At 33.2% G+C, this 25,635-nt stretch overlaps 1 protein-coding gene across 1 annotated transcript in view; it reads right to left on the bottom strand.

Annotated features, from left to right (window-relative positions):
* Nucleotides 1-25,635, bottom strand: part of LOC129218625 (plexin-A2-like) — a 536,492-nt gene that overhangs the window by 239,804 nt on the left and 271,053 nt on the right. Inside the window, 1 exon segment of the mRNA XM_054852946.1 lies at nt 203-385. Coding sequence (XP_054708921.1) covers nt 203-385 — 183 coding nt within the window.

Genomic DNA, 25,635 nt, shown 5'->3' on the forward strand with positions numbered 1-25,635 from the left:
AATTAACAGAACTTTTTTACGAATGATCTAGATAGTTTTGAAAAACGACAAAGAATTTGAAGCATATTTCCATTCAACGAATGCAGTTCACGTTTCTTTGAGAGGGAGGGTGAGGTAGCTGAAAAATTCTTTGCATAAGCCAAGGCACCTTTGGAACTTTGAGACAATGTTTGAAGATCAAACTCAATAAGAAAATGCTCACCTTTTTCAAGTGGCCGGTTGCCGTACCCATGAAAGCCACTGTGTAATCATGAGTGGAAGTAGCTGCTACAGAGGTCAAGAGCAGTCCCGAATAAGTCAGCACAGGAGTGGCCTCTATGGGCATGCTGCCCCCCAGTGGCGTGTTCACATCCATGCCGCAGAAGTCATCGTTGATTTGAACTTGCTGAAAAGAGAAGAACAGAATTATTAAGATAAAACTTGAACACTTATTTGCACAAAAAAAAAAAAAAAATATATTCTCTTAAAAATCAAGAAAATGTAAAAAAAAGTAAAACACATTTCTACTCACCCTACACAAAATTTTGTGAATTTCAATCATAATACCAAACAGTTTAATTTTCTACACTATTAAAAACTTCAGCGTCGTGAATAGTCTGTAAAATGTTTCTACAACTAAGCTATTACAACATTCATCGACTAAAATTCTTTAAAAGGTGAACTTTCCTTCATCGAAATAAATATGCTTTTTCTTTTCTTCCTCAGGTGGGTATGAAGTAACAGTACAAAAATTTAAAAATATAAAATAAATAAAAATAATAAGATTTAATTTCCGTTAGTGTTGAGCTTTTTGAAGGAAATAGATAATATGTTGAATGTGTATTGCTAAACAATTAGATCAACGAAGCTACATTCTAACCGATATTACTAGAGTACTAAGATATGTAGTTTTTTTAACAACTCGCATTTACGCAAAAGATGTGCAATTTTAACTGAGTGAATCATTTAAACAGAATTGAAAATCATTTAAACAGCAGTCTAACAGTCAGACTTAAACAGATTCCACAAGTATTAGCAGATCTGTCCTGTTTCAACTGAAATCTAACTTCGATAATTTGGCAAATACACTTTGCCACTCTATATATTAACATGAGTTCATACACGAAATACATGCTAGCTAATTAAATTAGAATCGATTTCGGAAATCTCGTCCATGACGAGCTCAACTTGTGAGTTGAGCAGCTATTCTCGCCTGGAGGTATAATAATTCTAATTTCAAAATGGTTTGCCTTTCTTTACAAATGCCCGAAATCTGTGCTCTGTGTTTCCTCTTTTATCTCATACTGAGAAAATCCCAAACGGTTAAAAGCAATGCTGTGTTCCGGCACTGTACAGCTCTCTGCCATTAAAGATTCATGATGCTTTCTAGTAGCATGTTGTCAAACATTCATAAACACACACGTACGCTGCGGCCCAGCCCTTCAATTATGCAAAAGCATTCCTGGTACGGAAATACCACAAAAATCGGCAAAAGAAAGATGCCATTTCGAGAATCTAATGAAATGGATTTTCTTCGACAGTATCTCAACAATGCACTTTGGAGATGTGTCGTTTGCCTCTAGATTGCCATCGCTATTTTTGATTTTTTACCTCAAGACTCAGCAGCAAGATTTCAAGGAGGGAAAAAAAGGAATGGAATGGTATTTCGCCATAAAACAAAGATATACTAAATTGAAACTCGTAAAAATAGATAGGCACTGTATTTGGAGCTATATCAGGATTTTTTAAAAAACTTTTTACATTAGTTTTGCAAAGCTTTAGAGTTGTAAAGGGAGAGTAAGGACAGGTAGAAACACGTGTAAAATTTAATACAGTCAAGCTCGCTTAATGGAATAGCAAATGTGCCAAGAAAAAGTATTTTAATAAGCGGGATATTCCATTATCTGGGATCAAAATGAAATGTTACAACGGTTTGGTACATTGAAAGGTTACTTTAAGCGGGATATTCTTCTAACCGATATTACAATAAGTGAGCTTGACTGTAACAGCATTGTTTGTTACGTGTGAGAACCAATAAGAGTAACTTTATTGCTACAGTCACGAAAGTGTTCCAGCACTCTCCTGATTCTTTAACTTCAAGCAACTGAAGAAATTATTACAGAGCTTGTATAATTTGTATAGAGTGTGCTGAAAAATTGGATTTTCATCGCTCAACATAGAAAATTTAGAATAGACTGCAATGAAAAACATTGGATTAAGGTTTTGATTATGAAGTAGCAGACAAATGACACATTCATCGATTCGGTACACATTCAAAACTTCAACTTAATTATGCAAGCACTTACAATGAGAATTGCATAGATTGTATCAGAGGAAATTGCAGAATAATCAACATTGCGTATGAATTCCAAACAAGTTACGAAGAATTCTTAAAATGGGAGCAAGAAAAGATGAATTCTATCTACATTTACCAAACCTCATAACTTATATTAGATTTTATCATTCATGATGATTTGTGCATGCAAATTAACGCAAATTTAAAAAAAAAGGGGGGGGGATTTTTATTGTTGTTTGGAGTTTTAGAATACATATATAAATAAAATATTTAAAAGTAACACTATCTGCACCTACTTACTTGAAATTTATTTCATGAGTACTTCTTTAATTCTGGTTTTATTTTCAACCAGTAAAAATGAATATCTTCCATGACTTGAAGTGGAACTCATAATAGTTTGCTTAAGCTAACACTTTGGGGACAACTAGTACAAATGATGGGGAAATTCTCATGTGTTTTGGAGCAAGAGATGGTAATAGTAGCCCAGGAAGGTGTAGCTATACATCAGCAAGATTTAGAGAAAAAAAACCTCAATGAAAGCGTAACAAAGATTTAAACTTCGCACGCATTTTACACGAAACTTAAAAAAGTCAACGCCCATCTCTTTGCTTTTCATTGCCTCAAATTGTTAAAATCATTTTAATACACAGCATTCTTCAGTACTCTTCAAACCCCATAGTGTGCACATTGAAATTAGTTTCTTAAGATACAAAGAGTAACTTCTGTTTTTAGTCATAGTTCAGCTTTGCGACTTAAGGCATAATTTTCGTGGTACTCATCGACTGCAAGTATTTCAGACCTACATTCTGTTTCTTTCCCTTGAAATTCAGGAAAAATGGTTCTGGCTTTCCCTTTTTCCTAAAATCTTCCCACCCTTTCCAGAAAGACGTCGAAGAGGAAATTATAGAAACCACCGAAAAGCAAAAATTCTGAACTGCTGCGTGAGTAGCGAATAGCAAAGAAAAGAAAAGGAGAGGACGCCTTAACAGCTGACAATAGGATGGCAGCAAAAAGACTCAATTTGTCGCCCAGGTTGCCGGATATTGAGGCACTGACTGTCTCGCCGGATCTGCTTGGACACCGGAAAAGAACAGGGGCTCATATTCCACGAATGTCCTTATCCGTTCAGATATTTCACCTTTACTTTTTCAATATTGATATGTCTCACACCAAGAGAGCTTTTCTCTTTCTTATTCTGCATTCTTTTCCAATATATCAACTTAACGTTTCAATTCCAAAATGTGTCCAAAAACGTTTACTAAAAATTCTTCACATTAGCGCAATTTAAGTTTACTGTGAAACTAGTAAATTCATTGTGTAACAGAGTAAAAAAGGTGTTCTGCAAGATTCAGAACTAGTCTAGTGGGTAGGGCATCGAATCGGGATAGGAGGGTTTCGACCACGGATGCAGGGTTCTCGGAGACTTTCCCTGCTTGACAGAACTATGCCGTAATCGTGGAGGTGGTGGTACAAGCTATCAATAAGTCAAAAGGGTCAAAAGTTAAACTCTTGCATTTATGGGAGCTTCACTTTTCTCAGGAGACGATCCCTTCTGCCCTTATTCCCCACTCACCACTCACTATTGAAAATTTCATCAAGAGAGTAGTGAAGTGTTGATGACAAAGTCGTGGATATATGGTGACTGGGAGCAGTTGACCAAAAATGTGTGAGCTTTCACATACATTCAGTGTCCGACTAACCCCGGGTCATTCAGGCAACTAAAAAAATTTCTTGGCGACTACTTTTTACAGGAATCTTTCAGAAGCCATAATGCGCTGAATTTTCCTAAAGATTGATAAATAATATGACGGCACCTGAGAATTTTCCCTGGCTCTTAAGATTTTACAATTTTTGTCAGTCTCTGTATATTTATATACAGAATTTTCAATATTTTTGTATTTTCAGTGACTGCAAATTGTAGTTGAATTCAACTCCAGTGAAAGCGGTATAGTTGCAAAAGAAAACAAGAGAAAGATACTAGTACGAAGTGCGATAAAACGGGCATAGTAGAACGTCAATGATCAAGGTTGAGAATTCTAAAGACTTGATCTGACAGTGCACCAACAGCGTTAAAAAGGGAAAAAAGTCTGTCTCTGCCCTAGCAACAACTCCCGGAAGAAACAGTACATAAAGGAAGGAAAAAACTTTTTTGCCTTTTCTTTTTCGTTATCGCTTTTGTTTTCCCTTAAGTATCTCCAGCCAGTTTTTTCTTTTTTTAAACATTACTTTTTTTGCCATTTAGCTCCCATATCACGATATAGGTTTTCCAAGACCAGTGCATCTTTATTTACGCAGGTCAGCGTTTTCAAACAAGGTTTTCTTTTCCTTTCTCTCGTTTTTTTTCTATTCTTATTATTTTCTCTCTTCTTTTTTAAAAAATATTTTTAAACTGTTTCATGTTTACTCTTCCGCGTAATGTCTTTACTGTTTTTCTGTATAAAGTATTTTTTCTGGAGTTACATCACTTTTCGGAGATGCTAAACCAAAGAGAAGTAATAACTGATATAGCATAGAAAATTCACCCACTATTATTTGCCCCACTATTGATTCACCACTACTATTTGTAAGAAAGCAATTTTATTTTCTTGGTGTTAAAGCTGGTCGTCATGCGTCGTAAATCCCTGAGAAAGTCTGCAGACTATTTCTTAGTCAAGGGAGAAAAAATCTAAAATTTTTAAAGAAAAAAAATTTTACACTTCAACTAATGAAGATATGAACCATATTTTCTGGGATTACCCACTAGTTGCGTGTACTTAAAACAGCATCACAGCTTTAAATATTTATCGGTGCTGATTTAAGCGTTACGACTGAAATCTGATTTTAATGTCGGTTTATCTTGCAGACTAGTTTTGATTTTTTTTCTCGCGTCGCAGGCTGCTCAAAAAACTTCTGCTACTGGGCACTAAGGAAGCGCCTTGTAAATGTATAGTTACTTAAAGTTTCGAACAACATACTACAGAAGCATCGTTCTCTGACGCATACCTATCATTCGTAGTCATGGATGATAGTCGTTCGTTTTATCGTCCGTAGGTATGTCTTCAAAATTTTTTTTTTTTTTAATGCCATATCTTCAAAATAGTGACCTACTTACTCGTGAATTCGAGTATCCTTTCTCTAAAACACTATCTACTGTGCAACATACTGCGCTACGCAAGTTTTCATGGGGAACTTGTATTGAAACATCAATCTAATAACACTTCACCAAACTACCAGATTACACCAGCATGCAAAGTTTCGTATTTCTGGCTTAATCTTTTTTCCGTGTTTTTTTTTTTTTTTTTCCTTTTTTTGCAATTGACTGTATGACTGAGTTTTGAGACGAATTAAAATGCTTAAAACCACGTGTAAAACCTGAAGCTAAAATCGAAACTTATATGAACCCGTCTAAGCAAGACTCCGAAACTGCTTTTATCGAAGTATATTTTACATAAAATAATAGTATATTATGTGGGTCAACGTCATCAATGGCAGGATGCGAGAGTTCATCAAAAAATGCTATCTCAATTTAATCCTACAAAATATGTGGAAAAAAACACACAATTCCTAATTTAGTTTAACAGAAACATGATATCGAATATGCATGAAACAAAGTGCATGAATATTTTCGAACCAGACTTATCAACCATAAATGAACTGAATCTTTAGTACGATTGTAGAACAACGAGAGAAGACTGAAAAACATATACATGGCGAATTTGCATGTTAAAGTATTCAACGCCATGCAATTGAAAATTAACAAGACCGAAATAATATCGTTTGTAATGATAAATTATTGATCCCCATCTCTCCTTTTTTTAATAGAAACTGTAGTTAAAAAAGTGAGACTTTAGAAGGTTTTTCGACAGAATAAACGTCGGTTCTTGCAAAGAAAAAAAGCTAAATATTAATATATTTAAACAGACGAACTAAATATGCATTTTTTTAAATTTCCACAAAGCAATTAGAGCGAGAAAAAACGCCACACTTAAACGCAAATTACTCTTAGCTTTACTAAAGATTTTTAATATTTGAGTCAGGTATCCGGCCAGACCCATCAAAGTAAACACTAGAGATCCCACTTTCTCGCAATGATTGCTCGCAGCAACTCGAATTTGCGTAAAAGTGAACGAAAAACGGAGTCTTTTTACGAAATGCAAAAGCGGAAGGAGGCGTTCTGGTGCTGTTTCGAGTACCTCATTGAATTTGGTAAACAATTTTTTTCCTTCAATCTACGAACAAGCATTTTGCTTCAAGTAACAGTTTTTGCTCCCACTTTTCACGTGCGGGAGCAAAACATAGATCCTCCCCCTCTTCAATATTTGCAGCGTCTCGGCAAACACTTCGAATTGATCCAAGAGGACGCTTTCTTTCGCTTAGGCTAAAGTGAGAATAGCATACACATGGAAATTAAATAGCGTTTCGGACTCTCCCCTGAGGACGCTAAAGGCTCTTTTCGCTTTTCGTTGCTGTTTTACTTGACTCGGAAACACTGAAAGAGAAATTCACTCGCAGCCGCAGAAAAAAATCGGGTTACGAAGAATCTCTTATAACTCGATTAGGAATTCTTTTGTCATGCACATAAACGAAAGTAAATGTGCAAATTCTTTGTGTAGATTAAAACTACACAAATAAATAAGGAACTACGGCTAAACTACGCTTTGGAATCGCAGATTCGTTTAGAAAAGTGAGATTTCTCCGTGTGAATGGAAAATCTGCAGATAAGTTAATTATGAATTTGATCATAATATTTAATCGGCAAGTTAGAAACAACTTAAAAGATTTCACAAAGACCTGAAAACAATCAACAATTGAAAAACCTATACGAGAAAACATACACAAGCAGAAATCACGGATATGTTTAGAAACCGATTTCTCCATATGAATAGATTATTCGACAAAATTTGGAGTTCTATTCGGCAAAACGATCATCATTCGGCGAAATTTGGAGATCCGTTTGGAAAAATCGTCATCATTCGGAAAAATTTGGATTTCCATTCGGCAAAAATTGGATTTCCATTCGGCAAAATAGTCATCATTCGGAAAATTTTTTGATTTCCATTCGCCAAATTGAGAATTGCCGCTCTTCCAAAAATGTAAATTCGGTGCGCCCCTGTTTTCAAAATTCTTTAGTTTCTTTTTCTAACTTGAAGTTTGCTCGTTTTATGTACTAAATACAAAAATATTTTCCCCACTGCTGCATTGTTCTTAAGTTTCTCGTTAATACTAATTTACACCATTATAGCAGAAGTTAAATAAAGCTATTGCGTATAACAATGACCTTTGGGTTATGTCTTAAAAGTGTGTGATACGCATAAAACATGGAACAAAGACATCATTTTACAGCACACAAAATTACTAATAAATATTTAAACACCACTTTTGAATGGGAACAAATAAAATTTTGCGGGAGTGACAACAATTTTTCAGCATTAAAAACCCAAAAGAATAAAGCATCTGTTAATCCAACTGTCAACAATTACCCGGAGGAAGATTTAAAAATAAAAGAAAGAAAATTGAATTCCAATGCGATCACATTCAAAAAAAAAAAAAAAAAAATCGAGAGGAACATTAAAGGATAGGCTATTTGATACGCATTATGACTGAAAATAAATCACTTTACCGAGAATAGTCTATCCTAACAGAAATAATGAAAAACGTTTCTTTATTCACTTTAAACAATAGATGACATTAGGAACAAAAATTTCATGCAGTAAAAATTCTGGAGCAAAGTAATTCCATAATGAATTATTCCTTAAATATTTCTTCGAGTAGAAATGTCAAGTATTAAACATAAGATAAAAAATTGCGACATGGGGAATACGATTCTTTTTTCGTTATTTTTTAATTTCATATTGAAAGAAATATAAACTTTTGATTAAGAAAGAACGCTTATTTTTTAAAGCAGATAGGTTACATTCTATAAGTAGAAAGAAAACAGAAAACTGTTTACAGTTAATTGCTTTCCCTCACAAATTTCTTGTCAACTTTCAACGGTCTATACATATATATATATATATATATATATATATATATATATATACACACACACTCGGAATTATTTTCGAGAAAAAAAACTTTTTTTCTTTCTTTAATCATTTTTTTTTTTCATGTGCTGGCCATTTCTTTTATCATTATTACTCATTTGTTTATTTTATTTTATTTTTTTACCTTTGTAACTGCGTTGCGTTCCAGGTTCTCGCAAACTAGGTAGTTTTTGTAATAAAATTCAGGATACATAATGCTATGAAATCTAAGTTAAAGAAAGAAGACCATTAAATCTACATTATACAACATTTATTTACTGGATTTATTTATTTGTATCTTTTTTTCCCCCAAGGGGGAAAAAAAAGAAATGATGAAATGAAAGCAACTTTCACTTTATTACGATAAAATTTAATGAACATCATTTATTTTCAGAGTTTTATTTTTCCCCTCTTTCTTTGTCTCTATATATTTTTTTCAAAGCTTGTTTGCAGAATTCATTTATTTCATGTGATTTTAAAACACTTCAAATTTCCTTCTAGCAGAAGTTATATACATTCTACAAACCGCTAAGATGTCATTTCGAGATTTCTGTTTATACAAATACACATTATTTCTTTACACATAAGCGTGCATTTAAATAACTACTTGAGATTATTATAAGAATGAGTCAGAATGCCCCACAGTCAAATCAATATTACCTCACAGGGTAATTTGGCCTTTTTTTAAAAAAAAATTACATATTGTACGGATCTAGGAGAAGGCTGATCAAACATGTGAGATAAGCGTAATACTTAAAAAGTAATAATTTCAATGCACATATGAGGGAGTGAGAAGCAAAAGAATGTAAGTAGATTTCTTCAAATTTCGAGCAAAACGCGTTTAAAGATAACGTCCTAGGTAGGTTATCATTGAATGTTTTTCCGTAATCCATGCTGTACAGCAGCACCTACCAGGGACATTAGTACTATCTCTTGCTCCATGACAGAATGACAGAGGAGAGGTTTCCCTACTATTTGCATTGGTTATCTCCAAATTTTTAATTTTGCCACTCACACCCCTTTGCTTCTCACTGCCTTATATATATATATATATGTGTATATATATATATATATATATATATATATATATATATATATATATATATATATATATATATATATATATATATATATATATATATATATATGCATACAACATATACATATAGCAACCCGGCAAAGGAAAATGACAACTGAAAAAAAAAAAAAAAACAGCATTGGGGAAAATCAAGGCTTTATGCAATAGCAGTTTTAAGTGATTTAGTCTCAAATATTACAGTACGCTCAAAATCATTATGATGTGACGTTTACCGGATAGTTTTTTTTTTGTTTAAATTACTAATGCATACTCAAAGTTCAACAATATTTATTCAAAGTTATGAAAATGGAATGATATATCATTCAATTATATAGTTTTTACGCTACCACGCAAAAGTTATGTAACTTTCAGCGAGTTTTGTGGCAAAGCCAAAACGTTTTCCCCAAATTTTGAGTTGCGTCACTTTCCTTGTACATGCGATACATGCAAAAAGAATTTGAGCAGATTTATAAAGCAAGCAACACCGAAAAATTTCGTTGCATTTTTCCTTCATAAAAAGTACTCTCATTTATCATATTCAATACATTACTTTCAAAAAAAGGTTACATATTTTTAACAGAACAATAAAATGATTGCAAACAACGATTGAAACATCTCATCCTATGTAGTTGGGACACGACGCTGCAGTGAGCAGAACTGAAAGGGTGTACTCTAATACAGATCTTTAGCCGGGAGACTAAAAGGGAATTCCAATAAATAAGAGTGAGAACCACATCCCCCCTCAAATTTAGGATCAAAGTGCGTTGTCAGATCCCTAGGGTGCTCTGTGTGACTAAACACAACGTGAGGATCTTTCCAATAGTCGATAATTTAAGCCTAGTCTGTTAAAAGAGGAACGAAAGAAGCATTAATTAAAATGGACGATGCTCTATGTGTTGGAGAGAAAAAGAAAGAAACTTTCCTTTCGTTTTCCTAGAAACTCTGAAACGAACTTCCAGGGGCAGGGGTTTAACAAAAGAAAATTGAAACGTCTAAAAGCTGTCACTAACCAGAGTTGCATTACAAAGGCGGCACCTGTGTTACAGCACCCGACTAATAAATATAAATAGGGGAGACGGAAAACCCATTATTCTGTTATGTAGCCTTTGTTAGCTACAGATTTTACAGGAAATACCCGTCCTTTTTTTTTTTTTTTTTTGGAATCTAAGAGGAAGAATTTCTGAAATCTCTTGCAGTTCAACTCGCCGTAAATCAGTTTTTAAGTACTTTTCTTTTGAGTGAAGGAGTCAAATTTGCCATTTTTTTTCCATATCAAATTTATTTATGAAGCAAGTATGGACGGGAAGAGCTTTGAAGGATCACATTGATTCAAACTGCTGCTATTATTTCACTCTTTAGTACAGAAAATTGATGTCATCTTTTAAAAATGAAAATATTACATGAGATATAAAGTAAAGCCTACATTCTAGTAAATTGCGAAAAGGTGAGAGATAAAATTTAATGAGAAATCAGTGAATTTTCTTTTTTTTTCCTCTTTTTATTTTTTTTACAATGAGGCTGCGTATTGGTTCATCAGCATTTGCAGATATAGTGTATTCTCAAAGAGCAGGCATTATCCATTATTTCAAGTGGCATTTCTATTGGTCGATAACCATTACAACGATAATTTCGACGCCCAGTCTCCCCACCAGATGGAGGCACCTGGGCTTTTACGATGCGAAACTGTACTAGGAATTTAATTTTGCCGAGAGTGTTCAAAAGCCAAGCGAATACTCAATGGATCTTTAAATGCTGATGCTGAATAGTCATGCGACATAGACGACGTGCACCACAACATAAGTGTCCCCGAAGAGGATTATAATACAGTCAAGCCCGCTTATTAGAATACCGGTTAAAAGAATATCCCGCTTAATATAATACATTTTCAATGTATCAAACCAGTGTAATATGCTACTTTCATCCCGGTTTATGGAATATTCTGCTTATTCGAATATGTTTTCGTATCAAAATGGCTATTTCATTCAGCGGGTTCGAATATATCTGTTTCTAAAACTCTTTTTTCAAAAGTGGTGAACTATGTGACCCCCAAAAATACAAACAACGAGATGGGCCACCAAATTGGTTTAAAAAAAAGAACTTAAAATAGCGAAAATTAAATCTCGAAACAAAGGTTAGATACTCATCGCTTACGCGACAATGCGAATGACACTAGTAATAAAAGTCTTCCCACCCATGTACGACTTTCCTATGATGACGCAGAAAGACGCGAAAGCAACTTGTAAAAACGAAGGCCACTGAACTTGCAAGATCCATCCTTGAACGAAATTGAGATTGACAACACAAGTACGGCATATTCTCACAAGACCCACTCGGTGGATGGGGAAATGATCCAAATTTAGCCTTATTTTTTATATTTATTTACGGAGATCATTGTTAGATATTTTCTGCATAGAGAAGAATCTGCTGTTGGAAGAATGATAGTAAAGATATTTCAACACAGGTTGTTTTCATCTTCAAAATTCTTTCATTTATAGTTATATCTGCGATCGATTTAGTTTCACAACGTTAAGTCTCGCTACAATGAAGTCCAATGAAAAATGTTCGAATTATGAGAATGTCCAGAACACTTTCTGATCAACAGTGAGGCTTTGTACTTAAGAGAAAAAATAATAAAGTATTGGCAAAAGTGATAAGAAAAAAAAAGCAATGAGAGTAAAATAAAAAACTATATTTTTCTTACTATTTTCACATTTAAATTACAAAGACAAACTAGAAGAAAGTGGTAGAAGTAACTATATCCGATATTCGAAGAAATTACATTATTATTCATCTGATTGCTAGAAGAGGATGAAGGGGGGGGGGTGTTACTGGTAATAAATGAGAAAAAGTTGTTGATCACGGTTGAGAGTAAGGTGTATTAATATAACTAGCTGGCCCATGTGAAGCATTCACTCGCGACGAAAGGAATTCAAAAACCTTGTTTACAAGTTTTTTTTTTTTTTTTTTTGAACGGCACAGACGTGACTTGTTTATTTTTTGAAATCTTATGATGTCTTACTTCTGAAGTTTGATAAAGTATTAAGAAAGTTCTGGCTTACAACCCCCCCCCCTCCTCAAAACACCTTTGAGAATTAATATATATGGCATTGTGACTTACTGTGTTAGTATATTTGTAATGGTAGTCAACGGTTTTTTTACCCTAACCTCAATGCAACACAATTATAGTTAAGAATCTTGGTACCACTGATTTAAGATTGTATATTTATGAAAATTTGGATCAGCATGCAGTCATTCAAAAAATACATTATCAGGGCTATGGGAGGATCGATCCAATGCCCTTCATGTTATTAAAAGGACTGTCTTACCAGCTGAGCTAATCACCATCATCTCATAATCGTCTTCATCTCATTATATTCTTCACGGAGGACAGAAATTATTCATACATCTTTTCAAAGAAAGCCGCTTATTCTTCCATTTTCAAACACGTGACATATACTCTATTAAATACTGAAAACATTTTGCTTCAGCTAGTATTATGTAACACAAATAACATTTTCGATCGATAACACACTTAGCATTTCTTACATTTAAATGTAGGAGAAAAAGAAACAAACGGCTGTCTTGACGCAAAAGTTTTCGTTCCCTCTAAAATATCTCGTCCATTGTCTACTTTTATTTTGAAACTGAGAACTCACTTTTCCTTTTTATTTCTTAAAAAAATGATCAAGGGGAAAAAAAGGAGTACAGTGCAAGAGAAACGTTTGTGAGTTTTTTCTTAGCTTAACTTTTTAAACAAGAAAGGAATCTAGAATGATCTCTTTCAATTTTTTTTTCCAGCACCGAGAAGAAAACATTCTCTCAAATGACGTTATATAAAACACCTCTTTTCAAGTACCGAAATTCAGAAGTTTTTTTTAAAGGTCAAAGCTCTCTTTAACTCTTTAGATGCATTATGTGTATGTGTGTGTGTGTGTATATATATATATATATATATATATATATATATATATATATATATATATATATATATATATATATATATATATATATATATATATATATATATATAGATTTATATGGGTTTCCAATCCCGCGCCGATTTCGTCCCGCGGGATTGACTTTGTTTTTCTGAAAATAGAAAACGTTGTGCTTTTTAGGAAGGACTGCCTTTGTTACTTGAACTAGTAGGTTTTTTTTAAATTCCAAACACCAATTGAAGAGCACTAAAAAGTCAAATTCCAATTAGTAATTATTGTTTGGTAGGCAAAAGTGTGCCCTAAAAAGGTCCAATGCATCTAACAAAGCATCGCTAGCCCATTATGAGAAAGGATTTTTGCTCAAGAAAGAATGCGCTTGACGAAAACACGTGCTGTGACTCCACTGGGGCTCCTTTTTTGCAAAAGATCCTCATTATCTTCTTGAAATAGATTTTTCTACTCTTATGAATGGTTTTTTTCCCCCAAGAACTGCAAATTTCGGATAAAAACGATGGCTATGTATGTTTTGCTGTATCCAGTTTAACTTGCGTTAAGAATGCCATTGCTGTTTCATAAACGTTGGTCATTGAATCAGTGAATTTGGTTCATTACTGCAAGGGGCTACTTGGTTTCACCAAGTCGTTAGCTCAGTAAATGTTTTTGGATAATTTCACTAATTTTACCTCTCACTTTAAAGCGACATTCAAAACCTGAGCAGCTTAACTGACTACACTGTTATGCTGTCATCCTATGTTTCATCCAAGTTTCTGTCGCCTCCTTTTGAGTCGTGTCGAATATATTAGTAATGGCAGGTTTTACATTGCTTTCTTCTTTGTAGAAAAATATTGTGCCCTTTAAGTTAAAGGTATTGAGTGCATTCCTTAAGCTGACATAAGTTCTCCAATATTGCATTGAGGTTACCCCAGAGCGGGTTTTGCAATCTCTCAATTTTTTCTAAAGCATAATTTTCTGGAATTTAAATTTTAGTGATGGTTTTCGAAAATGTTTTTAAATTATACGCATTTTCTCACTTGCTGAACGTATGAAAACTAAATCCTCGAATGGAATACCAATTCAATCTCAGAAAAATAAATACAATTTTTTATTGTGTTCTATGGCAAATCCACTGTTCATCATATGAGACACAAAGTTTTTCTTGCTCTTCTTGCAGATATAAGAGGAAAGTTCTTCAAACTTCTGATGATGCTTGTGAAAATGGTCATTTTATGAGCGGCAAAAGTTGGACAACTTTTGCATGGTAAAAATTGCGGGATTGAAAATCCCGCGGAATTTGGCTCTCAATCCCACGGCATTAATCCCGTTAAATATCATGCGGGATCCCGTGAAATTCGGGATCGAGATTTCGGGATTGTAAACACTAATATATATAACTCATTGATAAGAAAGATATTTAGATATTTGCGATTGATTGAGAGTTAAAAATTTGAGGGTAATAGAAAATTATTTTTTAAAAAATGAAATTTTTTCACCTAATACATCAAAACAAAACTGTTCACCGTTCAAAAGAACGTTCGTTCATTTTAGGGATTCTGTCTTTTAGACCCGTTCGTTCATGAACGACACATCCCTATTATAATAAGCAAGGAAATTCTTGCTCAGTCGTTATGGTGCGGGAAATCAATCAGATGTTTAGCAAGCAGAAAGAGATAAGTTTGTTAGTAAACGTTAAATTCAACTATTTTCCGCTTAATGATGGTAAGAAATAGCTTAATAGCGAAAGGAACGGGATCGTAATAATCTTTTCGAGTTTTCAGGAATTAAAGGAAAACTGGAATTCAAGTTGTCACTGAAGCTGCATTCCACAAAAGATTAACTGACACAACGCTATTCGCCATTTCAACTTCCTTGGAATTTTAATAGAAGAACTGGACACATCGTGAAATTATTTTGTTTATTTTCACATTTTACCACGCGTGTAAAATTTTAAATCACAATTACATTTATAACTTGAAAGCAACCAGGAGAAAAGAGTTCAAGTGAAAGGACTGTTTTATTAGAGACAGATAAATTTCCAACTGCTATGTCACATGCAACTACATTGAAATATAGGAAGATACATGTGAATGCAAACGAAAACAGACACTATTTCAATTTCAGCTTCCAGGCAACGTGACTACTTGCCTTTGCGGCACGGTGACTTCGTTTAAGGCAACTATTCTTTTTTTAGCCAAGAGACACAGTGGCTTCAATAACTGACTGAAAAAAAATATTTAAAGTAATTGGTGGCTCCAAGCGAAGCCACTAAGCCTCCAAGAGTTAAACAAAAATAGAACACCACTTCAATGAGAAATTTTTCATCTTCATAACCGATTGCGACAATCATATGGACAATTTAGGAAGGGTATTTTTTAAACTCCGAAATTATTTCTGGAAGATTTTATTTTTTAACGTAATACTGCTATTCCAATATCTTCTACTGGTATTAAGGTTTTTTTAGAAGGAATAAAGTACAGAATTTCTCTCTCTCTCATGTTGACCTTACGAGCTCGTTCTGTTGAGTATACTTCCGGAGGCAATTAAAACTCATATTAAGAAATTGCCATCTAAAATGACCTTCCACGGGTCAAAGAGTATTTGGGTCGCTTGTCTAAGACACGGCAACTTGAACCGTCGTTAAATTAATACTTTCGGGATATTTAATCGGTCTACTTTCGACGAAGAGGGGCTCAAATTACTGCAGAATTAAAATAGAACTTAGCTGAACTTCGACTCGGTTCGAATACAAGTATATCGTCGTTTCATTTTCAAGTTTCCATTTCGAGAAGAGGCACTAAAAAAAAAAAAAAAAAAAAAGAAAGAAAGAAAGAAACATCCACATTGAATCACTGAACAGTATAACTACCTGGACTACGCTCTGAGCGATCCTTCGTTATCTGTTCAAATTTAATAACAACTGGAGCTCTGTCAAACTTAGATCTTTAGCAGGAGTAAGGAATCCCAAGCTCTTTTGTCTACATATACATTTCATTCTGGGTACAAAAGCATTATTGCGTGCATGTATTATTACGTTTTCCATTCAAACTCGGTGTCGAATTCATTTCTATACCAAAAAAAAAAAAAAAAGAAAGAAAATAACGTGAAACGAATGCCAGAAAATAATACATATTCTCAAATAGATAAGGAAAACTGTCTAATTTGATAATTTTTCAACATAACCGTTTTCAATTAAAGTAATAACTATAATAAATTTAAATTTCATTTCCGTCTTGCACTCAGTGGATAAAAATCAGCCCACTTGATTTAGAAACTACTGAATGAAGTCAGTACTGAGAGGATCGTGAACTCCAATGTTAATTCTAATTACTAGTTATATCAGGGGTGCAAAGTAGGGGGTTCATGGCGCACACTACCCCATCGCAATTTTTAAGGAGGTTGATTTTGGAAGGTCATTTTTTTAGGGGGCGGGGGGGGGACGGGGTTGCTCCGTAAAAATTAAGGAGATGGACGATCAACCATGGGGGGGGGGGGAGGGATGGGCACCTCTAGTTATATGGATGAATTATTAAATCGGTGAGGAAAGATGACACCCACACGTGTAGTAGTGACAAAATAATTAGCACTTATTGATATTTTTTGTGATGTTACTAAATGCTGTAAAATATATTGAAACAAAAAAAGGCCATGATAGGTTGTTACTCGAACTACATATTATAAAGAAACCTCTCCGGAACTTTCTTCGTAACATTTAATTCAAATAAAGAGTATAACGCCACTATATTCCAAAGGAGAGCATATAATTATCTGGGATAAGTAAATAAATTAAAGATGAATATTCGATTAATTCGAAAGTTACACGTAGGAGTTAAAAGATGAAATGAAACGTAAGATTCTGGGGGAGAGAAAAAAAAATATCGAATTGATAAAATCCTTTAAAAAAAAAAAAAAACAGAGGGCTTTCTGAGAAACAATCGATCAAATGATTCCGTCAGAGAAGACGTGATTAATAAAGAAAAAGCAATATGGGATTTTAAAAAGGCTACAAAATCCTTACTGAAATTTGCGGATATAGCAGACTCCGTCTTGCCACGAATCGGTATATCGTGGAATCGGTTATTTGTACCACCGGTGCCATCATGTCTCCCGATATTTTATGAAATCGAGAGTTCCGTTTTCTTACATTCACGAAGTCTCTGCAGTGTCTCGCACAGTAACGTACATAGAAATTTATTTTGGGTGGAGCCTAAGCTAAATACAGTAAAACCCCTCCTAAGGGACACCCCTGAAAGGCGGACACCCCTCTTATGCGGACAATTCTTAATTCCCCAGTTCCAAGGCAAATAACATTATTAAACCCCTCTCTTGCGGACACCCCTTTATTGCGGACAAAAAAAAATGTCCCATTAGTGTCCGCATTAGAGGGATTTTACTGTATTATGAGAAATTTTCCAATTTAAGTTTAAAAATATTAAATCCTTGTTCACAATGAGTGGTTTGTGTCTGTATATTTTTATACAGAATCTACTGTAATATTGTTCATCTTTAACTCTTTACACAACCACTACGGATAATTTTCCTGCCGTAGAAAAATGATTCAATGGTTCTTCAATATGTTAGCAACGTAGGAAAAAACTAAAGTGAAAATTAACTTCGTTTGTGAAGCTTATAAATACGGAAAAGGAAGTTTTATTTATACATTGCCAGGAGAAATAACAACCCTGCATACATCTCAGTATCAGGAGGAAGATACAGCGACGTCTACTCTTTTGAGAATATCTTTAAAGAAATATTTTTATTTATTTTTTTTTCCAGATTATGTTTAAATTTTTAATGAATATTTTTCATGTTAATTTGTCGTAAAATCAAGTTCCATTGCGAACTATAACGATACAGTTTAAAAATTGTTTTCATCGGTAGGAGAAAGTAATGTTTATCTACAAGAAGGAAAGTGTTATTTCCTAACAGTTTCCCGTTGAGGCCCATCGACTCTGAATAAAATTATATTGTTCATTTGTAAGAAGAATGCCACAATACGAAGAAATGAAATTTTACAGGAAAAGCGTTTGAAGTTGAACTCTTCAGGCAATTTGCATTAAGAAAAGTAACTTTGCTGTGCTCTCCCAGTGGTTAATATTCGAACAAAAAATCTGTCATTATTTTCCAATGAAGATAACGTCCTTTGAAGGCCTTTAAGCGAAAAAAAAAAAAAAAAGAAAATTAAAAATTTCGTATTGTGGCACTCTTTTTCCAAACGAGCGACATATGGAAAAACATAATTTATAAATTATTTGTATTAGATAATTTACGGGAATAAACTTTAAATAAGGAGACATATATGTTCGATTATGGTCTTTAATGGGTTAACTAACGCAAACTAACGATTCTCAAAAGTAATATCGCTCATGCTCAAATATTTGCAAATCTTATTTTTTCTTCGGTGAAGTGTAACAAGCAAGTATGGACGTTCGTAATGATATACATTATAAACAGAATAAAAACACAAAATTTATGCTGAATTTCAAAATTTTTGCTGTTTCTATTAAAAACCTCATCGAAAATCTCTTTTATTTGTATTTCTAAAAAGAAAAAGCAAAACCAGTAATATACGCATCAAAGTAATTTAATGCTACCAAGTGAAAAGACAGAGTTATCTATTTTCAATAGATCGGGGGAATGTACTCATTGAATCTATGATCTTTAAAGAAAACTGCAGAACATAATATCTTAATTGAATCTTTACTGAATTTCTAATCGCGAAGAGAAAAAAAAATTTTTTTGAAGACAATTCTTTTCAGCCGCACACTGCAGTCATTATTCCAGAAATTCGAGGGCAGTCAAAATCGAATTGTATGTGATATGAAACATAAGACTCCGGAAAAATCCAAAATAACCTTTTGCGTTCATTCTCTTCTGCTGAATCCCAACCGAGCCGAGGTTGGAAAATTTTTTCACACGAAATAGTTTCCGTTGAGAGAAACTCTTTTCTTCACAAAGAATTTCCCGTTTAGCATTGCTATTTATTTATTTGTATTTAATCTGTTGTAATGGCGCTGCTAGCTCAAAAGGGGAATTTCGCAGCTGGCGTGGAGGAAATTTTCCTTTTAAAGAGATAGAGTAAATAGGAATAAAATGGTTTTACGCTAGCTAAGCCCAGCCTAGAACGCGTTTTTCCAATCTGCATTCCCTTAAAACTTCCAGCATCTTGAAGGATGAGAGCAAAACAAAGAGACGAAGATTTCTCGTTTAGTCAGTCAAATCTTATAAACATGAGATTAGGCCACCTTTTAATAATCTATTTAAAGCCCTCTAAAGAAATATTTTCACTTTCTCTTTGTAATTTCATCAAAATATATATATATATATATATATATATATATATATATATATATATATATATATATTTATATATATATATATATATATATATATATTTATATATATATATATATTTATATATATATTTATATATATATATATATATATATATATATTTATATATATATTTATATATATATATATTTATATATATATATACGAGGCGTATTTTTAAAGTAAGTTCCGTTTTGATATAAAAAAAGAACGAGTACAGATAGAGCAAAGAAATTTATTGCACAAAAATCTACCATCCTTACGCTATTTTTTGACATTGCTCTCGTGATTTTCCAAACATTTGTCATAGCGTGGTACAGGTTTTTGTATACCTATTCATAGAAAATTGCCGCCTGTGTAGTCAGCCATGGGATAACATGTTCTCTGAGCTCATTATTGCTGTAGTGCCACAGACCACCTTGGAAAGACTTTAGATGCCGAAACAAATGAAAGATGCTGCGAGCGAGGTGAGGGCAGACCAGAGGATGTTCAAAAACGCCCCAGCCAAAGCCCTGTAAGAGTCCTCATGGTTGACTAAACGGGCGGTAACTTTGTACGAATAGGTATACAAAAACCTGTACCACGTTATGACAAATGCTTGGAAAATCACGGGAGCAATGTCGAAAAATAGCGTGAGGGTGGTAGATTTTTGTGCACTAAATTACTTAGCCCTATCTGTGCTCGTTCCTTTTTTATATAAAAACGGAACTTACTTTAAAAACACGCCTCGTATATATATATATATATATATACACACACAATATATAAAACAAATAAAAGTAGAAAAGAAAAAAAAGAAAACACAAATTTAATGCTAATGAGTTCATCTCAAAGCAGCCTTTCTTTTTCTTTGGCTTTGTTTATTTTTTTTTATTCCTCCCCCTTTTTTTTAATGTTTAATTCCATTTTTTGTTACTTGCAGCAGGACACGTATTTAATTTTATTAATTAAACAATTTGAATAAGAATATTTCGTAGATCAGCGATTGCTCTATTCAAAATAATACGTACGGTTGGGATAAAATTAAAACAAGTTTTGTGAATTGCATTCAATACTATAACTCACTTGAGAGTAACTGGATATGAAAAATTCAGACATTATGATTTAGCGACTGTAATCCTGTTTACATTTACCCCAGACACTAGGGGATAAGTGGAGGTGGTAGAGGATAAATGATGTAGAGTCAAATAACGGTGATAAATTCAATCAGTATAAAGACTTAAAATATTCTATAGCTAAAACTCTCAATCTGTGACCTATTAGTCGCATGCGACCTGACCTGCTGAATCCTTCAAATGTAATCTTAAGTGCTTTAAAAACTAAAATTATGTTAAAAAAAAAAAATTATAAGTTTTGATAAAATGCACTGTAAAGTATAATTTACCACAAAAATCTAATCTTCCAAAACGATAAGAAAAATGATAAGCTCAGTTATTTCCATTTACCCCAATAGTATGTGTGGTATGAATGTAGACAGACACCTAAACTGCAAACGAATAGTTTGATGCGATAAGCAAATATTATAAGAGTGTACGCACGGCAACCACTTTACATTTTAACCTTTCTGTAGTTAAATGTAAAAAAAAAAATGATCTAGAGTTTTGACAAAGCATCGAGCACGATGACTGTTCAACAAAATTGAAAAAATTTTTCCCTTTCCTTTTTAAGAGGAAAATATCCTCGTTGTGTTGATATTTAAATTAATGTCTACACTTTCGATTTCTATCGATGGCTTAAACTCTTTCGTAATAATTCTTCCATGACTAGCCAACAATTTATAAACAGCGAATTATTGGAAAATTATACCCGTAAAAATGATGACTCCTTTCACCCACCCACGTGCTCGTAATAATGATAAATCAAAGCGAAAAACGAAAGCATGCCCGCTATTTATGAAAGTCTCTTAAGATTCCGTTGCTGATAATGTGGAGGAGAAACCGACTAGCACGTGCAAAAATCTCCGCAATGAAACAATGAAAGCGTTCTTGTGCGCTAATATTAGTTCGCGTATCACAGAGATCGTAAATCAAAATCTTTCTTAGGGGAGCGTTCATTGTGGAAGTAAAGCCTCACGAATTCACACAAAAATGCGCTCTTAGACTCATGAAACTGCTCTAGCTCACTACTGATAAGAGTCTTATTGCTGAATTACCTTTACGAAATAACAGCTAAGCAGAAATAGATGTGAGATATTGTCTGAAACCAATGACTGTTGAGCCGAATTCAACGAAATTGCCTACTTTCTTGTTGAATGTTTTCATGCAATTTTATAGTCATTGTAAAATTATAATGACTTTTAAAGTTTTATGACCAAATGAAACCAATAGAGGGCGGCACACGTCCATACTCCTACTGAAATGTTATCTATTACATTGCACTTTTTGGAAAGAGTTTGCTGAAACAATCATACGCGGAGTCTACAATTTTCTGCCCCACACTCTTTTAAGTTCGATTCAAATTTAATTTTGTTGTTTCTAAGTAATAATAATAATGGGATAAAAGATGGGACAAGCAAGTAATTCTGTAACATTAAAAAAAAAAAAAAATACGTTCACTTTTATTTAAAAACTAAACTCTTAGATGAATAAAAATGATCATTTTTAATAATTAAAAGTACTTAATTTAATATTGGTTGTGCCGGGAGTTTCATTTCGCCAACGATTAGATTTTCGAGCGGGTTTCATGCATTTTTATGCATTAGTAATTGTTTCACTATGTTCATTAGTAATTGAATTCTTATGACGAGATATTCACGGATTTTTTGATTTTAAACGTATCCACAAAAGTTGACGCCAACTGAAAAGAGGCATTTCGATTGTTCCTTAGACTGAAACAGAAGCATGAATCCTTTCTGAAGAAACTATTTTACTTCTTTAAAAATTAGGAAAATACGATATTTAAAAAAAAAATTCTTGTGGCAGTGTGCACATGAAATTTCGGTCATGGTTGCAGAATTAGAATGGTTAGTACAGATAACAATTAAAATAAAAAGTAACGTGTTTTGTAATGCTAGGTCCACCGAAGGAATTTCATGTTTTATGATAAAGTTGGAAACACTCCTTACTTTTTAGCTTCCTGGATTTTTTTTTTTTTTTTTTTTTTTGCCTCGGTAAAGCACTTGAACTTTAAAGGTAAGCTGAAATATGATTATATTGAATCGGATCCTTTAGTACCTAGTTTCCACTTTTTTGGGTGAACACATTAGGGGAAAGATTTTATTGCAATTTTAAACTTTATCAATTCGTGAGTGATTAAATTTTTTGATTTCCTCATAATTTAACAGTATTATATTATCTGCTTATATAAAACTCATTTTTAAAATGTTTTTAAAATGATGTTTTTTTTTATGTTTCTTTAAAAAACTTTTTTAAAATATCGTAACCAATGGCAACATCGGGCATTAAGAGAAAAAACAAGTAATTTATCATCAATTGTCCCAAAACATCGAAGAAATTGTAAAAATGCCTTACTGCTTTAGTTGTAGTAAAATTTATTCGCCATAGAATCAAAAGTAGGCATTTTCAAGAGCACTAAAATAACCCAGAAAAAAACCCCTACATTTGCAAATTCCGAAAGAAGATATATTTGTTTTCCTTCAGATTGGTGCATTTACAAGTTTAAAATAGATTTAATAGCTTCTTCAGTGAGTATTTTCTTGATTATTGGCAACTCCTGAGTTTCAATTTATTCTTATAGTAATTCAGAAGAATAAATTGGTTATATTGCCAAATGGCAACAGGATGCATTTAAGGTTTAATAATCATAATTTAAGGGTCAATATCTTGGAGGTTAAATCACGTGGTTCTAAGTTGGTCCTAAATGATAGCAATGTATTAATCCTGAATAATATCGTCGATAATTAACTATATAACATCATTAATGCTATCAGTATTAGTAGGGAACTATTCCTTATCAAATAGAATAGCTAAATTGAATCAATAATGTTCACACTCAAATTTTGTCTTATAAAGTAAATGTTATTGTTTTAAATATTTCAAGATAAAAATTACATAAAACTCCAGCAAAAGTTCTTTTAGAAGCAAATTCGTTTTTAAATAGCTTCAAGATAGGTTTTAAAAAATAAAACTTTTATATAAAACCTACAAACCCGAATCTAGGACGAAGTTAAAAAAAATATATCTAAAGCTGCATTTCTTTTTCGTGTCAAACATCTCGTCACAACACTGGGACAAGACAGACAAATGATCCGTCTAAGTAACAACCAAACAATCGATTCCATTTTGAGCTTAGACTAAGGGATACTGATTTCGGTCAACTTCTGGCATTAAAATGGAGAGCTTTATTTTATTTTATTTTTATTTATTTATTTATTTTTTTTAGAGGGGATCAAGTCCAGCGGCGCATTTCAGATGTGTTTGCCTCAAGAAAAGGTTATCGTCAGTAGCTTTATCTGTTGAATTATTTCTGCTGGGAAGAAAAAAGAAAGGAAAAAAAATAAATAATAATAACGCTGCAGATTCAAAATAAGTGGTAGAGGGAATGTTCAGAAAACCGATAAATCCAACCCGACCAAGAATTGAATAGTTAAAATAAAGCTCACACTGAATAGGTAGAGACCAAGCTGACAAGGCGTGAGAAAAGGGACAAATGGGGGACAGGACAGGATGGAATTTTTTGGGGGAAAAAAAGAAAAAAGAAGAAAGCAATTGAATTTTGTAGTTACAGCTCTGGTGAATTTCGATGTAAGCAATTGCATTTCGTTGAAACTGCTGCAAAATTCGTTGTGAGGCAGAAGCTGAAAATGTTGAATTTTAATGCTGGGAAAAATAAATTTAAGGATTCAGTATTACTAAAGATAGGAAATTTTACATTCACATTTTTTATTCTCGATTTGTTATTGTTTAGTTGGAGCTTTTAAGGAATGCATATTTTTTACGTGCATACTAATTCCTTCGAGCTGTTAAAATATTATTTATTGTAATTAAAAATTAGGTAATTCGTGAAATTGGAAAATTCTCGTATATTTCTAGTAAGCAGTCTATTCAGTGCTCGAAATGATTTAATTGCTTCTTTGAAGATGTTTGCTTAGAACTAATTTTGTGCTTTTTACATAGAAGCATGCTATGAAAATTTAAAAGCTCAATTAGCAAAAGACCTTTCACGTGTTCAATATATCACCGCGAACTATGGAATATGGATATCTTTGTAAAGATTATTTTTTCGATAAAATATATGACCCCAAAAAACTATTTTACGAAGAAAAAAGTGATAATTTACTTTAAATCAAGAAATTTTCAAGCCATGAATTTTCTGAATTCATAATCGAAAAATTTGAACAGAAACAGGAAGAACAGTATATTTAGGTGAAGAAAAACTTCCTTGCGTCGCCTCAGAGCGTCAGAGCAAAGAAAAAACGAGTTTATGTGCGCATCACATGGCTTTCTTTTACTCCAACTTAATGTCATTTTCCCATTATTGGCAATTTAAATGTGATTCAATAGTTTACTCTCTAAATATCACCAACAGTGGCCAAATTGAAATTAGATTTAAAAAAACAGTCCAAATTTATCTACAACTTGACGACAAAACTTGGTGACCAAAAGACTGGTGATATATCGCCAAGTGTGCGCCAAATTGTAACACCACTTGAGTTTACATCGAAATTAACAACGATTTCCCCCCAAAAAGGGGCCAAAGACTCCTTTAGAAACACCCGAATGCAACCAAAAGGGGAGGTGAACAACTAGACCCCACTAGGAGTCTACGTACCAAATTTCAACTTTCTAAGACATACCTTATTTCACGTGTCTATACGTTCCTAGGCACTTATCCATGGGGGGTCGAGTCGAAAAACAAAACTCAACATTCATCCGGGGGTGAGCAAAATGGAAATTAAGGTCGATTTTTGCGTGAAAATCTTTTCGAGAATACAATGTTTCTTTTTTTAGTAGTGTATTCGCGAAAAATATTTTCACTCAAAAATCGACCTTAATTTTCATTTTACTCACCCCCGAATGAATATTGTGTGTTTTTTTTTTTTTTTTTGAGCAATCA

Source organism: Uloborus diversus, chromosome 3 (assembly GCF_026930045.1).
Source record: "Uloborus diversus isolate 005 chromosome 3, Udiv.v.3.1, whole genome shotgun sequence".
NCBI lineage: Eukaryota > Metazoa > Arthropoda > Arachnida > Araneae > Uloboridae > Uloborus > Uloborus diversus.